General features: G+C 37.7%; 1 protein-coding gene across 1 annotated transcript; it reads left to right on the top strand.

The window, feature by feature from the left end:
* Nucleotides 1-6165: 6165 nt before the first annotated feature.
* On the top strand, nucleotides 6166-10209 carry LOC140839177 (uncharacterized). The gene is made up of 3 exons (XM_073205809.1): nucleotides 6166-6414; nucleotides 8125-9002; nucleotides 9720-10209. Exons 1-3 carry the CDS (start codon nucleotides 6166-6168, stop codon nucleotides 10207-10209), a joined length of 1617 nt encoding a protein of 538 aa, XP_073061910.1.
* The last annotated feature ends 13053 nt before the right edge of the window (nucleotides 10210-23262 follow it).

Raw genomic sequence — 23262 nt, 5'->3', positions numbered from 1 at the left:
TAAAGAGTTTTGGATTTATCCGAGATTTAATCACCGCACGAAAAGTTAATTATAGAATTAATAGAAGAGCCTAGATTAAGCTTAATAAAATTATGGAAAATTATATTTAAGCTCAAATAATTATTAAAAGTATAAGTTTTTAATTTAGAAATTTTATATTAAGGTTTGGTTTAATTCGGGATTAAAACGCATTAATATGTTATTTTTAAAGATTAATTTAAAAGTCCTCAATTTATCCTGAATAAAAATATGAGAAAATTCATGTAAGCTTAAATAATTATTTGGGAAATGTTAGAGTCAATGGAATTAAGAAAAAGTCAAATTCGTGAAATTTTAAGTCTAGGGTTAAAACGATAATTTTACACCTAAAAATTAGTAAACGTCATGAAAGTGTCCTGAATGCTATTTTATATGCTAATATGATTATTTCAAATGTTTATGAATTTTTTATGATTTAATATGCCAAAATATTTATTTTAAAATGTTTATGGATTTTTATATGTTAAAATGTTCATTTTAAATGTTTATAGAATTGTTATGATTTAATATGTCAAAATGTCTTTTTTAAATGTACATGATTTAATATGTCAAAATGTTATTTTAAATGTTATGATTTAATATGTTAACATGTTTATCTTAAACGATTATGGATTTTTATGATAAAACGATAACGTTAAAAGATATGTTGCATGCTTGTTTTTAAAAGGAAAATGACATTAAAATGCATTATTTTCTTTAAAGTGATGAAAATGTGAAACATTGGAGGAGGTGAAGTAATTGTAACTATTGAGGATAGGAGGATATGAATGGGGATGTCGTGAGAGAAAAGGCCCCAGAGGTAGCCCATTTACGGGAGAAGGCCCTAGAGGTGGCCTATTCGTGGGAGAAGGCTCCAGTGGAAGCCCGTCTATAGAAGAAGGCCCCAGAGGGAGCCTGACGATCATATTTTCATTCGATGAGGATAGGCCAAGGCTCAGTTGACGGGTGAAAGTGTCGTTGATGTCCTCGCCACCCAGTACTGTGGTTATATGTAGATGGATCCATCGATTTTATGAGGAAAAAGAAAGTCACAATTAACGATCCAAATTCAATAAAAGGAAAAATATATGCTTATGATGAAAAAGAGAAATGTTTATGATAAATGATGAAAGGATATATGATATGAAATGATAAAAAGGAAAATGTTGATGTTTAAGTTATGCATGTTCATATGAATATGCTTATGATGATATGAATATGTTTACGAAAATGTTTACGAAAATATTTATGAAAATTTTATGGAAAAGTTTGTGCTTAAATTCGATGCATCATTATGAAAAGTGTCTTGTTCAAAGTTTATGTATCATGAAAATGTTTACGAAAATGTTCATGTTTAAAGTTATGAATCTTCACGAAAACGATATTTTAAGTAAAAGTATTTTCACTATTCTATGTGATCTGTATATGTATTACTTGTTATCAAGATTATGGTCTGTTGAGTCTTTAGACTCACTAGGTGTGATTGATGCAGATGATTATGATAAAAATGTTAATGGAGGTCTTGATGGCTGATCTGACTGGACTGATGGTGCACATAACCCGAGGACCGAAGCTAGTTTTCCGAACTAGTTATGAATTATGATTTTAAGATTATGTTAATGATATTTTATGACTTATATTTATGTTTATGAGTGGTTTTTGAGAGATTTTAGTATGGGCTATAATTTTCAAATAATGTTTTTAGGTTGGTAAAATGTATGACAATTTTATGCTTTAAACTATTTCTTTTAGATTTTTAAATGTCAGTTGGTTGGGTTATTTAAAAATGGCGTAAAAAATACTTCAATTATTTTATGCAAGTGTTTGGCCGATGCTAGTAAGGGTTTTAAAAAATATTCTAGCATGTTTTAAGGAAGCAAATATCAGACGTTTCACCTATGGTGGGAGGGAACTGCTCACGGTGTTGACTTGGATACCCTTACTTGGAGTCAGTTTAAGGATATCTTCTACAACAAATATTTTCCAGCGGATGTCAGGGGACACCAGACGAGGGAGTTCATGAGTCTCCGACAGTGTTCATGAGTCTTCGACATGGGGACTCATCTGTGGTAGAGTTTATCAAGAAATTCGACAGAGGCTGTCACTTTGTTCCCCTTATTGCGAGGGATGCTGCTCAGATGCTGAGGCATTTCATGGATGTCCTCAGACCCACCTTGCATCGAGATGTTATGCTGATGAGACCGACGAGCTATGATGAGGCTACCGCTTGTGCTTTTCAGGCGTATCAGGCACAGAGGGACATTGATATGGAGATGCAGCGGAAGAGGCATCAGGCCCAGCAGAGCTCGCAGCCACAGAAGAAGCAGTTCACAAGGCTACCGAGCATCAAGGGCAACAGAGGCCCCAGTGTCAGTTCAAGAAGCCCGGACAGCAGGGGACACCACAGACATCAGAGGCTCCTAAGCCGGAGGAAAGACAGCCGTGCAAGCAATGCAACAAATTACACTATGGCTGGTGTATGTGGGGGACCTTCTAGTGCTATATATGTAAAGAAGAGGGCCATAGAGCACCTGACTGTCCTTGGAACAAGAGTCTCACGACTGGCAGTGCCTATGTGATGCATGCAGAGGAGGAGAAGGCTGTGCCAGACTCTACACTTATCATCGGTAACCTTTACGTTTAAGATTTTTATTTACCACCTCAATTGCATGAATTATTATGTTGGTTGCGGGAATTATTTTTGAGATTTAGAACCTAGAATAAATTAGGTTGCATGATCTAAATAGTTGGACTTAAGGATTGAATTGAAATGATAAAGAGTACTAAGGGCCGAATTGCAAAAATCGAAATTACAGGGATCAAACCACAAAATTCAAAAGTAGATGGACGAATTTGCTTATTTCGAAAATTTTGGGGCCAAGGTAATACATTTCGAGAATTTTAAGGCTTAAATTGACTAAATTCAAAATTTCATGAGGACTGAGATGCAATTTCGAAATTTTGATGGGGCAAATTTTATACAAGTCAAACTTTAGGGTCAATTAGCAATTTTCGAAATTGTTGGGGGTAAAATTTGAAATCTTGTTGGGACGCTAGAATTAAATCAGTGATTTGTTTAAGGATTGTGGGTTAATTACTGATAGAAAATCTCTGAAGTTTCAACATGATCAGATTTGATGGTATGTTTGGTTGCAGGAAGGATATATACTTAAGGTGTAGCAATGTATGTATTGCTAGATTCCGGAGCTACACATTCATTTATATCTGTGTCATTTGTCAAGCGACCGGGAATCATACTAGAGGACATGGATTTGGGATTCATAGTTCCGATTCCGTCCGAAGATCAGATGTTCACCTCACAGATAGTGAAGAGATTGGAGCTTCGGTTACAGAAAATATGGTGCAGGAATATTTGATTGTGCTACCGTTGCCGGAGTTCAATATTATTTTGGGTATGGACTGGCTTTCTTCGAATGGAACCGCTATAGATTTTCGACGGAGGTTGATAAGTGCAATTTATTGTACTTTTATTACTTGTTTTTAACTTGGAGTTTTGTGATTTTTGAGCAGGTTTTATTTGATATGTTGTTGTTTTTGTTATTGTAGTTTGGAAGCTTAGAAATGAGAGTTTGAAGTGATATAGTGATGAATTAGAGGTACAAAGGAAAACTAGACACGAGAGTTACCGCACCCGCGCCACAGCAAGCGCCGCACCCGCGCTGTGACTTCCGCAGCAAATGATTTCTTGGCGAACAAACACCGCACCCGCGGTCTTACTATCACCGCACCTGCGGTCATGCACAAACATTCCTCCGGAAATTGTGAAACTTTGAAGACTTTGAGGAAATGGAGGGGAGAATGGTGTGCTACGTGATAGATCTTGTCTAGACTATAAAAGGTGTCTCTTTTTCATCATCTAGGTATGGAGAAAAACTAGAAAAAGGGTGGAGGCTATAAAGAACAAGATTAAAGATCAAGATCATCATCTTCAACAATTTCTTGTGCATCTTGGGACAAAATCTTCATACACTCCAAAACTCTTGTTCTAAGTTCTTTCTTTCTTTTATTTTGATATGTTTTGTTTAATATTTATGTGTTGTTGTTTTATTTTCCTTATTATGAACTAAATCTTAATTCTAGAGGGATGATGGAACAAAACTAGAAACCATGTGTGATGATTTATGATTTATGCTATATGAGATTTCCTTATTGTTCATTTGTATGTTTCTAATTTTAATGCTTTCAATTTACTGGCCATATCTTGAATGATGATTATGTTTATAAATTATCACTTGGAAAAGGGAATTTATAAACAAGAAAGGGAAAAATACATCAATAGTATTTTTATAGTTCGGGAGGACATATAGTGCTATTGAAGCCATTAAAAGATTTGAGTGATTATTGTGTTATTTAATTTTAGATTGTTGATGGGGACGTTACAATCTTTTGTTAGATAATTAGTATCTACTTAGCACTCGGGAGAGGGAGTAGATGATTTTTAGAATTCTTAGCTAATGAATAAGAAGGGCAAATATAATATAGCTACACAAAATACACATGGTGGATAGTTGCGTGAAATCGGACCTCTAGATCTTTTATTCTATTGTTGTTCACTATTATTTGGTACTATAATTCAATTTAGTTTTAAATCTAGTTATTGGTATAAACAACTTCGTCAATTGATTTTTCTAAATAAAATCAAGACTATTTTAATTACAAGCATTAATATAAATTTAAAAATACATTCCTCGTGGGATCGACACTTGTACTCAAAATTACATTTTACTATAACTTGACGTTGTGCACTTGCAAGCAATTAAGAAAACACGCAACAAGTTTTTGGCGCCGTTGCCGGGGAGTGTAAAATTTGAATTTATATTAATATTGTTACCAATTAGTCTAAATTTTAATTTAGAACTATTTTTATTATACTACATTAAACACTGATTTGTTATTGTTTTTGATTAACAGTGCATGCGAAGATCGCAAAATCTTGACTTGCTTATCTTTGATCCTGAAATCGAAAGAACCGCAAGACGATTAAGAAAGGCAAGAAGAGAAGAGATTCGAGCAATGGCTGAAAACAGAGACAATGAAAATCCACCCCCTGCAATACCCATCAGAGATCATTTTAGGCCAATATTGAATGCTCATTATTCTGGTATAGCACGAGGAACAATTAATGCAAACAACTTTGAGCTCAAGCCTGCATTGATAAACATGGTTCAACAGAATCAGTTTAATGGAGCCGCTACTGCAGATCCTCATCTACATCTCAGAACATTCCTTGAAATTACTGATACGGTAAAAATAAATGGTGTTTCTGATGATATAATTCGAATGCGTTTGTTTCCTTTTTCTCTTAGGGACCAAGCAAGAGGATGGCTCCAATCGCTTCCTTTGGGGAGTATCACTACATGGCAGGAGTTAGCAACCAAGTTTCTTGCAAAATATTTCCCACCTGCAAAGTCTGCACAGTTGAAAATCGAGATAAGTACTTTTAGGCAGACTGATTTTGAGCAACTATATGAGGCATGGGAGCGGTATAAGGAGTTGTTGAGAAGATGTCCAAACCATGGTTTTGAAGATTGGGTACAAATTGAATTATTTTACAATGGTTTGAATGGACAAACCAGAGGTACTGTGGATGCAGCAGCTGGTGGCACGATATTTGCAAAATCACCTGATCAAGCATATGATTTACTTGAACAGATGACCATTAACAGTTATCAGTGGCCGTCAGAAAGATCAGGAGTAAAGAAGCAAGCTGGAATTTATGCCATAGATCCTATTACCTCACTTACTGCTCAAGTTTCAGCTTTGACAAATCAAATTGCAGCAATGAATAAGACTGGTACATCAGAGGTTGAAAATGCATCGGTTGTTACTGAAGAACCACAAATTCCTGATGAGGCTCATTATATCAACAATAGGAATTTTGGTGGCTACGGAGGATATCGAGGTAACCCTCCCTCTAACACTTATCATCCTGGATTGAGAAATCATGAAAATTTTTCATATGCTAATAATAAGAATGTGTTGAATCCTCCACCGGGGTTCAATACATAAAAGGGGGAGGGAAAGCCTTCATTTGAAGATTTGGTAGGTACATTTGTTGCTGAGTCTGGAAAAAGGATGGCGAGAACTGAATCTCGTCTTGACAATATGGAGACTCACATGGGAAACATGGGTGCCACAATGAAATCTTTGGAAACGCAAATCGGACAGTTGGCCAACGCTCTAAAAGATCAGAACAAGGGGCAATTTCCCAGTAACACAGAGGTGAACCAAAAAGAGCAGTGCAAGGCAGTAACTTTGAGGAGTGGAAAAGAACTTGATGGTAAAAATTCCAATGATAAGGATGAGAAGGAGGTAACTGTTGAAGAAGTCGAAACTGAGGGTTCCAAAGCTGAAGTTGAAGTTGAACAACCTCCGGTATTTAAGCCGACTCTTCCATATCCGCTGAGGTTCAAGAAGAAGAAATTGGATGATCAATTTGCCAAATTTTTGGAGATTTTCAAGAAGATTCATATCAACATTCCATTTGCTGATGCTTTAGAGCAAATGCCAAACTATGCAAAATTCATAAAAGATGTGATGTCAAAGAAGAGAAAGTTGCATGAGTTTGAGACAGTGAAATTGACAGAAGAGTGTAGCGCCATACTTCAAAGGAAACTACCACAGAAACTCAAAGATCCAGGGAGTTTTACTATCCCTTGTGTTATTGGTGGTTCTAGAATAAATAAAGCTTTGTGTGATTTAGGTGCCAGTATTAATTTAATGCCTTTTTCTATTTACAGGACTTTAGAGCTTGGCGAGGTGAAGCCTAGCACTATTACCTTGCAGCTGGCGGATAGATCACTTACATATCCACGGGGTATAGTAGAGGATGTTCTGGTAAAGGTAGACAAATTTATATTTCCTGCTGATTTTGTCATTCTAGATATGGAAGAAGACAAGGATACCCCACTTATCTTTGGAAGGCCATTTTTGGCCACTGGAAAAGCTTTGATTGATGTGCACAAGGGTGAGCTTACATTGAGAGTAGGTGGAGAAGAAGTCATGTTCAACATCTACAACACAATTAAAGAACCAAATGAGGTAAGTACTTGTAATAGCATTGATGTAATTGACTCATGTGTATCTCATGTTGGTGCAGGAAGATTGACAAAAGATTCCTTGGAGAGATGCTTGTTGGAATCGGCGTCAATACTGGATGAAGATGATTGGGATGTGCAAGAGGAATTACTTGCTCTCGATACATTGCCTATAGAAAAGATTAATGTGCATAATGTAGAATTACTTGAAGATGCAAATATAGAGGTAACAAAAGTATCCCCTGAATTGAAGGAACTTCCAAGCCACCTGTGTTATGCATTTTTAGGTGAGAAGTCGACGTATCCGGTAATTATCTCTTCCTACCTTTCATGTGATGAAAAAGATAAATTATTGAGAGTGCTGCGAAAGTATAAAACTGCTTTTGGATGGTCGATTTCTGATATTAGGGGAATTAGCCCCACTATATGCATGCATAAAATTTTGATGGAGGAGATGTATACTCCTTATGTGGATCACCAAAGGAGGTTGAACCCAGCAATGAAAGAGGTTGTAAAGAATGAGGTACTGAAATTGTTAAATGCTGGTGTAATTTATGCTATTTCTGACAGTAGCTGGGTATCTCCTGTTCAAGTTGTACCAAAAAAGGGTGGGATGACAGTGTTAAAAAATGAAAATGATGAGTTAATATCTACTCGTACTGTAACTGGTTGGCGAGTATGTATTGATTATAGAAAGTTGAACAATGCCACACGAAAAGATCATTTTCCATTGCCTTTTATTGATCAGATGCTTGATAGACTTGCAGGTTATTGTCACTACTGTTTCTTAGATGGATATTCAGGTTATAATCAAATTGCCATAGCACCAGAAGATCAGGAAAAGACAACATTCACATGCCCCTATGGCACGTTTGCCTTTAGAAGGATGCCTTTTGGACTATGTAATGCACCTGCTACTTTTCAGAGGTGTATGATGGCCATTTTTGCAGACATGGTGGAGGACATCATGGAAGTCTTCATGGATGACTTCTCGGTATTTGGCTCTTCTTTTGATCACTGTTTACATAACCTATCCCTTGTTTTGCAGAGATGCCAAGAAAAGAACCTAGTTCTTAACTGGGAGAAGTGTCACTTTATGGTCCAAGAGGGCATTGTTCTTGGACATAAAGTATCTTCTAAGGGATTAGAGGTTGACAGAGCCAAGGTGGTTGCAATTGAAAAACTCCCTCCGCCAAAGAACATTAAGGGAATAAGGAGCTTCTTAGGGCATGCCGGGTTTTATCGTAGATTTATCAAAGATTTTTCTAAGATTACTAAACCTCTGTGTAATTTGCTTGAAAAAGAATCCACCTTTATTTTTGATGATGATTGTCTGCAGGCATTTGAGAAGATCAAGAAAGCATTGGTAACTGCACCAATCATGATAGTGCCGGATTGGGAGCAACCCTTTGAGCTGATGTGCGATGCCAGTGATTATGCAGTGGGTGTGGTGTTGGGACAGAAACGTGATAAATTCTTCAGATCAATCTACTATGCAAGTCGTACCATGGATGCTGCACAGCAAAACTACACAACCACCGAAAAGGAGATGCTCGCAGTAGTATTCGCCTTTGACAAGTTTAGACCCTACTTGGTAGGTACAAAGGTAATAGTTTTCACTGATCATGCAGCTATCCGATACTTATTTGCCAAGAAGGATGCAAAGCCACGTTTGATAAGGTGGATCTTGTTGCTCCAAGAGTTTGATTTCGAGGTAAGGGATAGAAAGGGATGTGAAAATCAAGTGGCTGACCACCTGTCAAGACTTGAGCGAGAGGAGAAGGAAGAAGAGGGAGCTATACAAGAAACTTTTCCAGATGAGCAGCTCTTTGAGGTAAACTCTGTACTTCCTTGGTTTGCTGATATTGCTAATTATTTGTCTTGTGGAACCCTTCCTCCAGATCTGAATCATCACCAGAAAAAGAAGTTCTTCCATGATATCAAATTTTTCTTTTGGGATGATCCTTGTGTGTATAAGAGATGTGCTGACCAAGTGATTAGGAGATGTGTTGATGGAGAAGATGCACAAAAAATTTTAGAACAATGTCATTCATCACCGTATGGTGGACATTTTGGGGTAACAAGAACAGCAGCTAAGGTATTGCAATCAGGTTTTTACTGGCCTACTTTGTTCAAAGATAGCTATACCTTAGTGAAATCATGTGATAGGTGCCAAAGGTTAGGGAACATTTCTAGGCGTCACGAATTACCATTGACAAATATTTTGGAAGTAGAACTTTTTGATGTCTGGGGCATAGATTTCATGGGACCTTTTCCCCCTTCTTTTGGTCAATCTTACATATTATTAGCTGTAGATTATGTTTCGAAATGGGTGGAAGCAATCGCCACCAGTACTAACGATGCTCGTGTTGTAGTTAAATTTGTGCACAAGAACATTTTCACAAGGTTTGGAACACCAAGAGCTATCATAAGTGATGAAGGTACGCACTTTTGCAATAAAATTTTCAATTCACTAATGGCTAAATACAATGTGAAGCACAAAGTGGCATTGGCATATCATCCTCAGTCAAACGGACAAGCTGAAATATCCAACCGGGAAATCAAACAAATCTTAGAAAAGACTGTCAATACAAACCGGAAGGATTGGGCTATAAAGTTGGATGATGCACTGTGGGCTTATAGGACAGCATTCAAGACACCTATAGGAATGTCTCCATATAGGTTGGTTTTTGGTAAAGCCTGTCACTTGCCGCTGGAATTGGAGCATCGAGCATTCTGGGCAGTTAAGAAGTTCAATTTTGACTTGAAAGCCGCTGGTGATGAAAGAAAATTACAGTTAAACGAAATGGAGGAGTTCCGCAATGAAGCCTACGAAAATGCCAAGATTTATAAAGAACAGACCAAAAAGTGGCATGATAAGCTCATTGTACGAAAGGAACTAAAACCAGGACAACAAGTACTCTTGTTCAATTCCCGTCTTAAGTTGTTTCCTGGTAAGTTGAAATCGCGTTGGTCAGGCCCATTCTTGGTGGAGACAGTGTATTCTCATGGGGCCATCGAGTTGAAGTGCAATGATGGACGAACTTTCAAGGTGAACGGGCAAAGAGTTAAGCCATACTATGGGAATGAAGTAAGGCACCTCGACAACATTCTTTTGGGCGGGTCAACTTGATATCGACTCATGGTAGTCAGGCTGATGACGTTAAAACAAGCGCTTATTGGGAGGCAACCCAATTCTTTGATTCTTGTTTGCATTGTGATTTCAGTTTTTATTTTATTTTAATCATGTTATTTTTAGTTGTGTATTTTTAATATAGTGTATGTTTATATCTCCCCGAATTTAATGAATCCCAATTGTTTTCTTTTCAGGATTGAAAATTTGAGAAGAAAATATTTTGACAAAACAGGAGTGCCCTTACAGTCTCATAAGCACTGCACCTATGCTTGAGGTGCATTCAAAATACAGAAAATTCGAACAGAGAGCGCCCCCGCGCTTCTTAAATCACCGCCCCCGCGCTGTGTCAATGGAATAAATTCATGCAAATGCCGAGAACATAGCGCACCCGCGGTAGTTTAAGACTGCCCCCGCGCTGAAAATTCGAACAGGTACCGCACCCGCGGTGCTTCCATTACCGCACCCGCGGTGTGCCATTTTAAGAACAAAATCGGGCATGCTTCTCCATTTCCGAAAATTCCTTCTCAAGAACACCTCTTCCATTTTCGAAATCTTCTCTCAACCAACTCTTTTCACACTCATTTTTTTTTGTGATTCCTTCCTCAAATTTACTACTCTCAACCAAAATATCTTAAACCATTCCATAAAATATCATTTCTTTCCATCAAATTCACAAATCAAACCTAGGGTTTGAAAAGGGGTTTCGAATTTCTTCAAGATTTGAGTGGAAATTTGTTTTTGTTCTTCAAGAAACATTTCAACAAAACAAAGGTGAGCAAATTCTAGCAAATTTGTGTCTAAATTCGAAAATTATTGGGAAGGAAGAAATTATTCATCTTGTGAAGAATATTGTTGATGTTGGGATTATTGATTGATTGATTATTGTATACATTGTTGAGGTGTGAAATTTGTGAAGTTGTAGTTTGGGAGATTGAAATAATCTTGTATTTGAAAAGTTGGGTTGCATTGAGGTTGTGTTGCAAGGTGTTTGACAAAATGCCCCTGAAAAAAAAGTCATCAAAGGGTGCTTCTTCATCAACAGCAGTGAACTATGATGCGAGTAGATTTTTTAATGAAAAAGCGGAGGAACAATATGGGAAAATTTTGATTCGAAGCATTATCAAGGAGAGGGGTTTTGATTTTAGTCACCCTGATACACAAATTGAACAAATGCTTAAGGATCGACAGTGGGAGGAGTTTGGAAGACAGCCACAGGATGCTGTCATATCATTGGTGAGAGAGTTCTATGCAAACTTGAAGGTGAGACATGATCGGTTAGTGGTGTTTGTGAGAGGTAAAGAGGTAGCTTTTGATGCTCGAACAATCAACACTGTATATGGCTTTCCGGAAATAATGCACGATGAGTACGAAGAATACAAAAATGGGAATGTTGATTATGAAAATATTCTTCAAACTATTTGTACACAGGGAGCCGAATGGCGAATGAGAGACAATGTGCACTTAAGCCTTGCAAAGTCTGACCTCAGGGAAATGGCAAAATATTGGTATTCATTCATTACTGCAAGAATAAAGCCTACAGAACACACCACTACTGTGATTAAGGAGAGGGCCATCCTCATATTCTGCATTATGACAGGAAAGACAATCGATCTAGGTCGATTGCTTCAGAACTCAATTTACGATTATGCATGTGGCAAATCTCCGAGTGGACTTCTCCACCCCTCTCTCATCACTGTTTTATGCCAACATGTGAGGGTTACTTGGGCACCAAATGAGGAAATTCTGAAGCCGAAAAATCCCATTGTGATAGAACAGGCATTTATGGGATTCAGAAATAACCAAGCTGCAGCACGTAGAGCTGAAAGAGAATTCAATCGGAGAGCTGCAGAGAGGCGTGATCAAGCCCAAGCTCAAGAGCCACAGCCACAGCAAAGGCATAGGAGAAATAGGCTTAATCAGTTGGAGGAGGATATAAGGGTATCACGCCAAGAGATGGATGCTTTTCGGTATCGGACCGATACATTCATGGATTACATGATGGATTTCACATCAGCCTTGGCTCATCAGTTTCCCTCTGCTGCCACTTCGGGACATCCATTTCCACCTCCTCCACAGTGGCCACCTGTCTACCACCCGCCAGAGTTCCAACAACAACCCAACCCTGATGACGATGAAGAGGATGATGGCAATGACCACTGACGGTCGTTGCCCAGTGTATGTGCATTTCCTTATTTTTCATACCTATTTACATCGAGGACGATGCACATGATTAAGTTTGGGGGAGAGTTATTTTATTCTATCTTTGTGTGTTTTGTTTATTTAGAGTGTTTATTTGTTTATTTGCTTTTGTGTGTTTATTTACTTAGTGTATTTTTGTGTGTTTAATTTTTTTTTTTTTGGTTTATTAAGTGTGTTTGTAGTATTTTAGTCATGAAATGTTTAATGAATTGGCCAATGATAAAAATATTTTTTGGAAAAGCAATGTCATGCATCAAATTCATGTTAATTGACCACTTTGAAAATTTAGAGAATAATCATGAGATTTGGTGAATTTGAGACTTAAAATTTCTATAAAACTTTGTGATTTTTATTTGACATTGAAATAAAATTTTTGCAAACATATAAATGATTTAGGCAATCTTTGAATTTATTTGGGCCATGTATATTATTCATAAACATTCATTTGAAGCCCTTTTGAGCCTATATGAGAAAAGAGTTGTGTTTTTAAATTCCTTGGAAGCCAAGCACATTTCTTTTTGAATATATATGTATTTGGTTGAATCATTTTCACGATAATTAGAATTCTACTCTTTGATGGTGAATTGAGATTTTGTCTAGAACTATCCAAACATCACTCGAGGCGAAATACGGACAAATTATGATTTAGGAATGATTTAGGTGATTTTTGGATCGATTGAGCCTTTCAAGCTACCAAATAAATTAATTTATCATTTGTCACCTCTTTGAACTTATATGAATTTGAATGGCACACTTAAATATGTGTTAAAGACCCCCATTCAAATATTTTTTTCAAGAATCCCACAATTACCAACCTTTTGAATATCTTATACAATTAATTCCTACCTTCTCAAGGGAGTAAGAATTTGAAAGAAATTGATTTTCTCCTACAAAAGAAAAATGACTAATGATACATTGTTGAAAATTGGAGAAAAAGGGAGAAAAAGAGATGAGATGAATAAAGAAAAGAAAAAGATAAAAATTGGAGATTGAAAGAAATAGTGGAGTGTGCAAAAGAGAAGAAATTCAATTTACTCCCTTATTTGAACTCTTAGACTTTATTTGTAGCCATGAACCAAGCCTAACATTATAACCATTAAAAATCCTATTAACCTAGTCATATTTGTCCAATATACTAGTGGAGAGTGATTGGGAGGATCTAGCCTATGGACAATCGATAAACACCGTCATTGAGTAAGAATTTTGGTCAATTTTTCACACACCTCATTGCATCAAATAATCATTGGGTATCCATTTCTTGAATGAATATTGTTTTGAACCCAATTTTTTACCGAAAAAGACCTTGTGATATGTGTTTGTAAAAATTTGAAATCAGTTGATAATGATTTGAAACATGGTTGAAGAGATTTGAAGTTAGAGAACAAACCAATCACATGATTTTATCCGGATAAACAAGTGGTTAGATTGACTTGAATTGTAAATGCATGATGGATTTTGAAATTATGTTGAGGACAAGTTCTTTAAAATATTTCATGACTTGTTTGTTGTTTGTTTGATTGTTTATTTTTGTTGTTTTATTTTGCTCGGGACTAGCAAAATCTTAAGTTTGGGGGAGTTTGATAAGTGCAATTTATTGTACTTTTATTACTTGTTTTTAACTTGGAGTTTTGTGATTTTTGAGCAGGTTTTATTTGATATGTTGTTGTTTTTGTTATTGTAGTTTGGAAGCTTAGAAATGAGAGTTTGAAGTGATATAGTGATGAATTAGAGGTACAAAGGAAAACTAGACACGAGAGTTACCGCACCCGCGCCACAGCAAGCGCCGCACCCGCGCTGTGACTTCCGCAGCAAATGATTTCTTGGCGAACAAACACCGCACCCGCGGTCTTACTATCACCGCACCTGCGGTCATGCACAAACATTCCTCCGGAAATTGTGAAACTTTGAAGACTTTGAGGAAATGGAGGGGAGAATGGTGTGCTACGTGATAGATCTTGTCTAGACTATAAAAGGTGTCTCTTTTTCATCATCTAGGTATGGAGAAAAACTAGAAAAAGGGTGGAGGCTATAAAGAACAAGATTAAAGATCAAGATCATCATCTTCAACAATTTCTTGTGCATCTTGGGACAAAATCTTCATACACTCCAAAACTCTTGTTCTAAGTTCTTTCTTTCTTTTATTTTGATATGTTTTGTTTAATATTTATGTGTTGTTGTTTTATTTTCCTTATTATGAACTAAATCTTAATTCTAGAGGGATGATGGAACAAAACTAGAAACCATGTGTGATGATTTATGATTTATGCTATATGAGATTTCCTTATTGTTCATTTGTATGTTTCTAATTTTAATGCTTTCAATTTACTGGCCATATCTTGAATGATGATTATGTTTATAAATTATCACTTGGAAAAGGGAATTTATAAACAAGAAAGGGAAAAATACATCAATAGTATTTTTATAGTTCGGGAGGACATATAGTGCTATTGAAGCCATTAAAAGATTTGAGTGATTATTGTGTTATTTAATTTTAGATTGTTGATGGGGACGTTACAATCTTTTGTTAGATAATTAGTATCTACTTAGCACTCGGGAGAGGGAGTAGATGATTTTTAGAATTCTTAGCTAATGAATAAGAAGGGCAAATATAATATAGCTACACAAAATACACATGGTGGATAGTTGCGTGAAATCGGACCTCTAGATCTTTTATTCTATTGTTGTTCACTATTATTTGGTACTATAATTCAATTTAGTTTTAAATCTAGTTATTGGTATAAACAACTTCGTCAATTGATTTTTCTAAATAAAATCAAGACTATTTTAATTACAAGCATTAATATAAATTTAAAAATACATTCCTCGTGGGATCGACACTTGTACTCAAAATTACATTTTACTATAACTTGACGTTGTGCACTTGCAAGCAATTAAGAAAACACGCAACAGAGGTCAGTAGCTGTCCAACTGCCCAGCGGTAAGCCATTTATTTTTGAGGCATCCAGACACCAACAGATTCCACACATAATTTCTTGCACCTATGTGAGGAAGCTCATGATGAGAGGCTGTCAGGAATTTTTGGCGAGTATTGTGACAATTACCTATCCAGTCAGTTAGAGGCTAGAAGACGTCGAGGTGGTCAGGGATTTCCCAAGCATTTTTTCAGATGATGTTTCAAGCATTCCACCACACAAGGAGGTTGATTTATCTATCGAGCTGATGCCAGGTACAATGCCGATTTCTAAGGCAGCCTATGGTCTATGCAACGCCCAAGATTATATCATTGTAATATGAGATTATTTAATTGACGAATTGATGCGATCATGAAGGCTAAGCTCTGAGTAAGGCATGGGAAAGCATGGGAGTGTGGAGGCCAGAAGACCTCGCGCACATGCGCGGAGACGAGACGCGCATATGCGCGAGAAGATGAACGTAGTGGCAGAAGACCTCGCACAAATGCGCGAGATGAGGCGCGCATATGCGCGAGCAGGTGAAAGTTGGGCCAGAAGACCTCGTGCACATGCGCAGAGACGAGGCGCGCATATGAGCAAGCAGATAGATTACCAAGCGCCGAGACAAAGAGCTTCGCGCATATGCGCAAGCACCGGGCGCGCATTTGCGCGAGAAGTGCTGGACGTGAACTTAGAAGAGGACATGTGTCTTGCCATGCATATTAACATGTAGACAACCTTCATTTCATTCAGAATTTTCAGCCAGGAACCGAGACAAACTCCATGGAAATCCTCAAGCTTCCTTGGATATTAGAATTTTGATTGTGCAAGATCTGACCATCCGATTTTCGATCCGAGCAAAGTTCCGTGCTTCTCTCGTCAAGAGCTTTGAAAGGATGTAAGTTTTCTTATTTTCCTGCATTTTTCAAAAATTTGGTGTTGGAGGAATCATAATTTGATTGATATTATATGTTCTTTAGATTATAGTAAGCACCGGATCGAAGAAGGACAACATATGCAATTGTTATTATTTTTCCAGCCTATGTTGAATGGGGTTGAGCAGATTTTTGAATTGTGGTATGCATTTGTTGATGTTTATGAGTTGTTGATATCCATCTAATGTTGGTTGAGTTGCCGGGTATCTCGAAATTGCGTCGTTATGCCGTCGAAACGTAATTAGATTGAGATTGATCATACCATGTCTTGATTTGATTTGTAAGTTGATATTGTGCCTCTAGAAAATGTCATTCCAGATTTGGTATTGAAGGCTTCGAACTCGAGAATTCAAATTCGAAACCGGTAGAAGCACGAGCAAAAGTAAGATTGAGATTTGTTGCGTCAAACCAAAAACCGAGAAAAGAAAGGTATAAATCAATGTTAAACCGTGATAGATAACTCGAGTAAGACATGACTCGAGTTCCCAAAATCACATACTAAATTGTTATTGCTTTGATGTATTTGAAATTCTTGAGATTAATATGCTTAGTCTATTGAGTTATAGAAAAGCATGTATTATGAGATAGACATCTTGGATGAGTCTTTGGTAGAAGTGCCAAGTCACTGGACGTTTGGTTTATATCGATGCGCTTAGGAGAAGATCGACTCCTATTGTAGACACTCGATATAGTGTGCCAAAGTCCGAGAATAAGAACGTACCACCATCTAGAAGGGAAGAGTAGGTGGGAGACTTGTTACGTTCTTGTTCAAACCGGGATCCCTAGATAAGAGTCGAGTCAAAGATTAAGAGTTTGATTTAAAGTTTTGTATCGATTTATGTTTTCTTAGACTATGATACATGCCATTGACAGATGTTTTATGCTTTTGTATATGCATATATGAAATGCAAGTATACATTGTTCATACTGGGAAATATATTTCTCATCGGATTTATCCGGCTGCTGTTGTGTTTGTATGTGTGCATGACAACAGGTGGGACATGATCAGGGTCGAGAAGAGCATGAAAGATCGAGATTAGAGTGGTGATCCGGGCTTAGATATAAAACTGGTTGTTCAACGCTTGAAATGTAGCTGATAAACACTAGTTTGTGATGACTTTATTTTGAACAATTTTTTATCGTTGATCATATTGTAGATATTGCACTTGATCTTGTAAATTGAATAAAATGGAGCATAAGTTGTTGTAGTATTTTAGACACTTGTTTATGAGGTGTTCGATTAAAAAAAATTAGACCTAGCTTATTTAATTGATCCATTTAATCCCAATGATGTGTTAAGAAAAGAGTTAGCGTCCGGGTCCCAAAAACATGTGGTATCAGATCTGTATGTTCCTTAGACTGAAATAGAAGAGAGTGATCGGGGTACATGGAGTTTTCTTTCTTGTTTTTGTGATACTAGCATGCGATTTATTGTAATGTTGATTTACAAACGTTATATGCTAGTCTGACATAATGTTTTACTGTTTTAGAAAGTACATGTTTACCTGATTATCTGATTTGAGTGGAAATGTGTATTATTGGAGAATGAATCAGAACCGATTCTTGATCAGAAGTATGATGATCAGAAGAGGACTGGGACAGAATTGCTAGATTTGATTACTCACCATTTTGATAATCAGATATGTCTCCTTGAAGAGCCCCGGAACAGGTTAGTACTTCAAATAATCCGATGGATGTTACAGCAACACCCATGGAAACAGTGTTAAAGAGATTTCAGTCATTTAAACCGCCAACTTTGAAAGGCATTGAGACTTCTATCGATTGCGAGAGCTGGCTTGAGGATATTGAGATTTTGTTTGATTCACTTAACTATACAGATGAGCGTAGAGTTAGACTGATTGGGCACCAGTTACATGAGGTTGGGAAAAGTTGGTGGCTCACAACCAAGAAAGCTTTGGAGTATCGAGGTACGGTGATTACTTGGAAGATCTTTAAAGCCGAATTTTATCAACGATTTTTCCAAGTATCGTACAGAAAGGAAAATGGTGCAGAGTTTGTCAACCTGAAACAGGGTCATCTGAATATTGAAGAATACGTGGCCAAATTTTCTACCTTGCTGCGTTTTGCTCCTCATGTTGCTGATAATGATGAAGAATTCGCTGATGAGTTTATCAATGGGCTGAATCCTGAAATTTTTACACTGGTAAATACAGGGCGACCAAATAATTTTTTTGATGCCTCGAACAGAGCAAAAGGAGCTGAAGCGGGTTTGATCAAGCAAAGAGGAACTTCGTTTGTCACTCTAACACAGAAACAACAACCACCTTCAGCTCAATTCCACCAACCACCTCCCAGATTTGATAGTGGCGGTAGCAGCAGTGGGAAGAAGGATAATCTGAAAGCCCGAGGGAAACAGTTTAAGAAGTCTGGAAGTAGTTCATCTAGCTCCAGTGGCTCACGACAGATCGGTTCTGGCCAGAGTTCCAATTATACAGGGGTCTATTCCAGAACATGTGGAGGAAGACATCCAACAGAGCAATGCCAAGGAGTGTTTTGTAGTTGTAACATATGTCGACAACCAGGACACTTTGCCAAACTCTGTCCACACAGAGGTTCTCAACGATCCCGGGGAGCAGGATCATCTGGATCAGTGGCTCAGGCTGATAGACGATCATCTTCTGTTCACTCTTTCCAGTCACCATCTACCCAGTCACATCCGAGGACAGGAGGAAGCTAGACTGTTAGCCAGCCTCCGAGACAGCAGGCTAAAGTGTTTGCATTGACCGAGGAACAGGCCCAGGAAGCACCTGATGATGTGGTTGCAGGTAACTGTTCTCTTTGTGGTTATCCTGCTTATGTATTGATAGATACGGGTGCATCCCATACTTTTATCTCTGAGTGATTTGCATTGATGCATGCCTTGCCTGTTGAGTCTTTATCTGATGTAGTATCTGTCTCTTTCACCTTTGGGGAGATGTCTTATAACAGTGAATTCTGTTAGACATTGTATGCTGCAGTATGATGGTAATGGGATAGAGTTAGATTGTATTGTACTTGGTTTGTCTGATTTTGATTGCATTATTGGTATTGATATGCTGACCAATTACAGAGCTACCGTAGATTGTTTCCAAAAATTGTAAGATTCAGACCTGAGATGGCTAATGAATGGAAATTTTACGGTATGGGTTCCAGAGCTCGAATTCCTTTAGTATCTGCTTTGTCTATGACTCGATTATTGCATAAGGGAGTAGATGGATTCCTTGTGTATTCAGTAGATGTACTGAAGTCGAGCCCTTCATTGGCAAATTTGCCAATGGTATGTGAGTTTTCTGATGTCTTTTCAGATGAGATTCTGGTTTTGCCTCCAGTCCGAGAAATAGACTTAAGCATTGAGCCGATACCAGGTACAACACCTATTTCTAAAGCTCCATATAGAATGGCACCAGTAGAACTGAAAGAATTGAAAGATCGGCTAGAGGATTTACTAGCCAAGGGTTACATCAGACCGAGTGTTTCTCCTTGGGGCGCTCCAGTACTCTTCGTCAGAAAGAAAGACGGCTCAATGAGACTCTGCATTGATTATCGGCAATTGAACAAAGCTACTATAAAGAATAAATACCCTTTACCTCCTATTGATGACCTATTTGATCAGTTGCAGGGTTCTTCAGTTTAATCCAAGATTGATTTGAGATCTGGATATCATCAGTTGAGAGTCAAAGATTCTGATATATCGAAGACAGCTTTCAGAACCAGGTATAGCCACTACGAGTTTATAGTCATGCCGTTTGGTTTAACGAATGCTTCAACTGTATTTATGGGTTTAATGAACCGTATATTTCATAAATATCTTGATGATTTTGTGATTATCTTTATTGATGATATTCTGATTTATTCGAAAAATATGATTGATCATGCTGAGCATTTGAGAATTGTATTGAAATATTTGAGAGCTGAGAAACTGTATGCAAAGCTATCGAAATGTGAGTTTTGGCTGAAACAACTTGTATTTCTAGGGCACATTATATCTGGAGATGGTATTTCTGTTGATCCTAGAAAAGTTGAGGCTTTCATCGATTGGCCTAGACCGACATTAGTGCCAGAGATACGCAGTTTCATGGGTTTAGCGCGCTATTATCGTCGATTTATCAAAAAAAATTCTAGTATTGCTAAAACGATTACTCAGCTAACCCAGAAAAATGCCCCTTTTGTTTGGTCAGAGGCATGTGAATCTAGCTTTCTAGAGTTGAAAAAGAGATTAACCAGCGCTCCGGTGTTGACTATTCCGTCAGGCACTGGTGATTTTGTTGTTTATTGTGATGCTTCTCACAGGGGAATAGGTTGTGTTCTGATGCAGCGAGGACATTTTATTGCTTATGCCTCAAGACAATTAAAACCACATGAGACTCGCTACCCAATTCATGATCTTGAATTGGCTGCCATCGTATTTGCATTGAAGATTTGACAACACTATCTATATGGTGAGAAATTTGAAATTTATTATGATCACAAGAGTTTAAAATATCTATTTTCACAGTCAGAACTAAATATAAGGCAACGTAGATGGCTTGATTTGCTGAAAGATTTTGATTGTGGAATCAAATATTACCCAGGGAAATCAAATGCAGCAGCTGATGCACTGAGTCGAAAATTATGTTCTTTATCCCTATCGACGATTGGTGTCTCGGATTTGATTGAAGATTGCCATATTTCTGGATTTGTATTTGAGACAAATTGTAAACCTCTGAGACTTTGTACTATTCAAGTTGAACCAGAGCTTATTTTAAGATTCAAAGAAACACAGAAAGATGATCAGAATATTCAGAATTTGATTGCAATTGTCAGATCAGGGCATCAATCAGAATATCAGGTTTGTGATAATGTGTTATATGTGAATTATCGTCTTATTGTGCCAGATGTTTCAGATTTGAGACAACAGATTTTGACAGAAGCACACTGTAGTCATTTTAGTGTTCATCCTGATGGAAGAAAAATGTACAATGATTTGAAGAAACAGTTTTGGTGGAAACAGGTGAAATCAGATATCGCAGATTTTGTGTCCAAATGCTTGAATTGCCAATAGATGAAAGCAGAAAGAATGAAATCAGGAGGTCTACTACATAGCTTATCTATTTCAGAATGGAAATGAGATCACATTTCCATGGATTTTGTTATGAATCTACCACGATCTTCCCGAGGTTGTGATGCGATTCGGGTTGTTATTGACAGAATAACAAAATCCGTGTGTTTTATTCCTTATCGAATGACATACAGACACGATCAGATGGCAGAAATTTATGTCAGAGAAGTAGTTAGATTGGATGGAGTACCAAAGTCCATCGTATCAGATCATGACCCTCGATTTACTTCACACTTTTGGCAGAGTTTGCAACAAGCTCTAGGTACGAAATTACACCTGAGTACAGCATATCATCCTCAGACAGATGGACAATCGGAAAGGACAATCCAGAGATTAGAGGATATGCTTACAGCTGTAATGCTAGACTTTGGCACTAGTTGGCAAGATTCCTTATCACTCTGTGAATTTTCATACAACAACTGCTATCAAACGAGTATAGAGATGGCTCCGTTTGAAGCTTTATACGACAAGAAATGCAGATCTCCTCTCTACTGGGATGATATCTCCGAGGTACCTGAAATTGGGCCTGACATGATTCGAGATATGATTGAAAAAGTAAAGCTGATTCAGCAGAGAATGAAGACAGCTCAGGATAGACAGGCCAAATATGCAAATATTCGACGTCGACCTTTAGATTTTGAGCAAGGAGACAGAGTATTTCTGAAGATTTCTCCTTTCAGAGGCGTTGTCAGATTTGGCAAGCGAGGGAAGTTGTCTCCACTTTATATCAGTCCGTATGAGATTCTTCAGAAGATAGGTGATCGTGCCTATCGACTCGCTCTTCCTCCATCTCTATCTGGAATACATGACGTCTTTCATGTGTCTATGCTACGGAAATATCTTCCTGGTGCTTCTCATGTTCTTCAGCCTAATGAGGCCGAACTCGATGAAACTCTGAGTTATTTCGAAAAGCCACTTCAGATTCTCGATCGTAAAGAAAAGCAGCTCAGAACGAAGACTATTCCGCTTGTGAAAGTTCAGTAGAGTCGTCATGGCATTGAAGAAGCTACGTGGGAGACTAAATCAGATAAGAGACAGAATTTCTAGAGTTGTTTCACTAATGTGAGTTTCTTATTTAGCTTCTGTTATATTTCTTATCTTTTGTGATTTGATTGTCAGTGATTTGAAGTACGAAATCATGTCTCAGAGGGGGAGAAGTATAAGGCCCGAGATTATATCATTGTAATACGAGATTATTTAATTGAAGAATTGATGCGATCATGAAGGCCAATCTCCGAGTAAGGCGTGGGAAAGCATGGGAGTGTGGAGGCCAGAAGACCTCGCGGAAATGCGCGGAGACGAGGCCCGCATAAGCGCGAGAAGATGAATGTAGAGGTATAAGACCTCGCGCATATGCGCGAGATGAGGCGCACATATTCGCGAGAAGGTGAAAGTTGGGCCAGGATACCTTGCGCACATGCGCGGAGACGAGGCGATCATATGCGCGAGCAGATAGATTTCCAAGCGTCGAGACAGAGAGTCTCGAGCATATGCGTGAGCATCGGGCTCGCATATGTGCGAGAAGTGCTGGACGTGAACTTAGAAGAGGACATATGTCTTGCCATGCATATTAACATGTAGACAACCTTCATTTCATTCAGAATTTTCTGCCATGAACCGAGACAAACTCCATGGAAATCCTCAAGCTTCCTTGGATATTAGAATTTTGATTGTGTGCTTTTCTCGTCAAGAGCTTCGAAGTGATGTAAGTTTTCTTATTTTCCTGCATGGTTCCAAAAATTGATGTTGGAGGAATCATAATTTGATTGATATTATATGTTCTTGAGACTATGGTAAGAAAATAATCGAAACCGGATCTAAGAACGGACAACGTATGCAATTGTTATTATTTTCAAACCTATGTTGAATGGGGTTGTTCATATTTTGGAATTGTGGTTTTCATTTG

The sequence above is a fragment of the Primulina eburnea genome, chromosome 8 (genome assembly GCF_022965805.1).
Source record: "Primulina eburnea isolate SZY01 chromosome 8, ASM2296580v1, whole genome shotgun sequence".
NCBI classification, from domain to species: Eukaryota; Viridiplantae; Streptophyta; class Magnoliopsida; order Lamiales; family Gesneriaceae; genus Primulina; species Primulina eburnea.
This window is presented reverse-complemented; position numbering and strand designations above follow the sequence as displayed.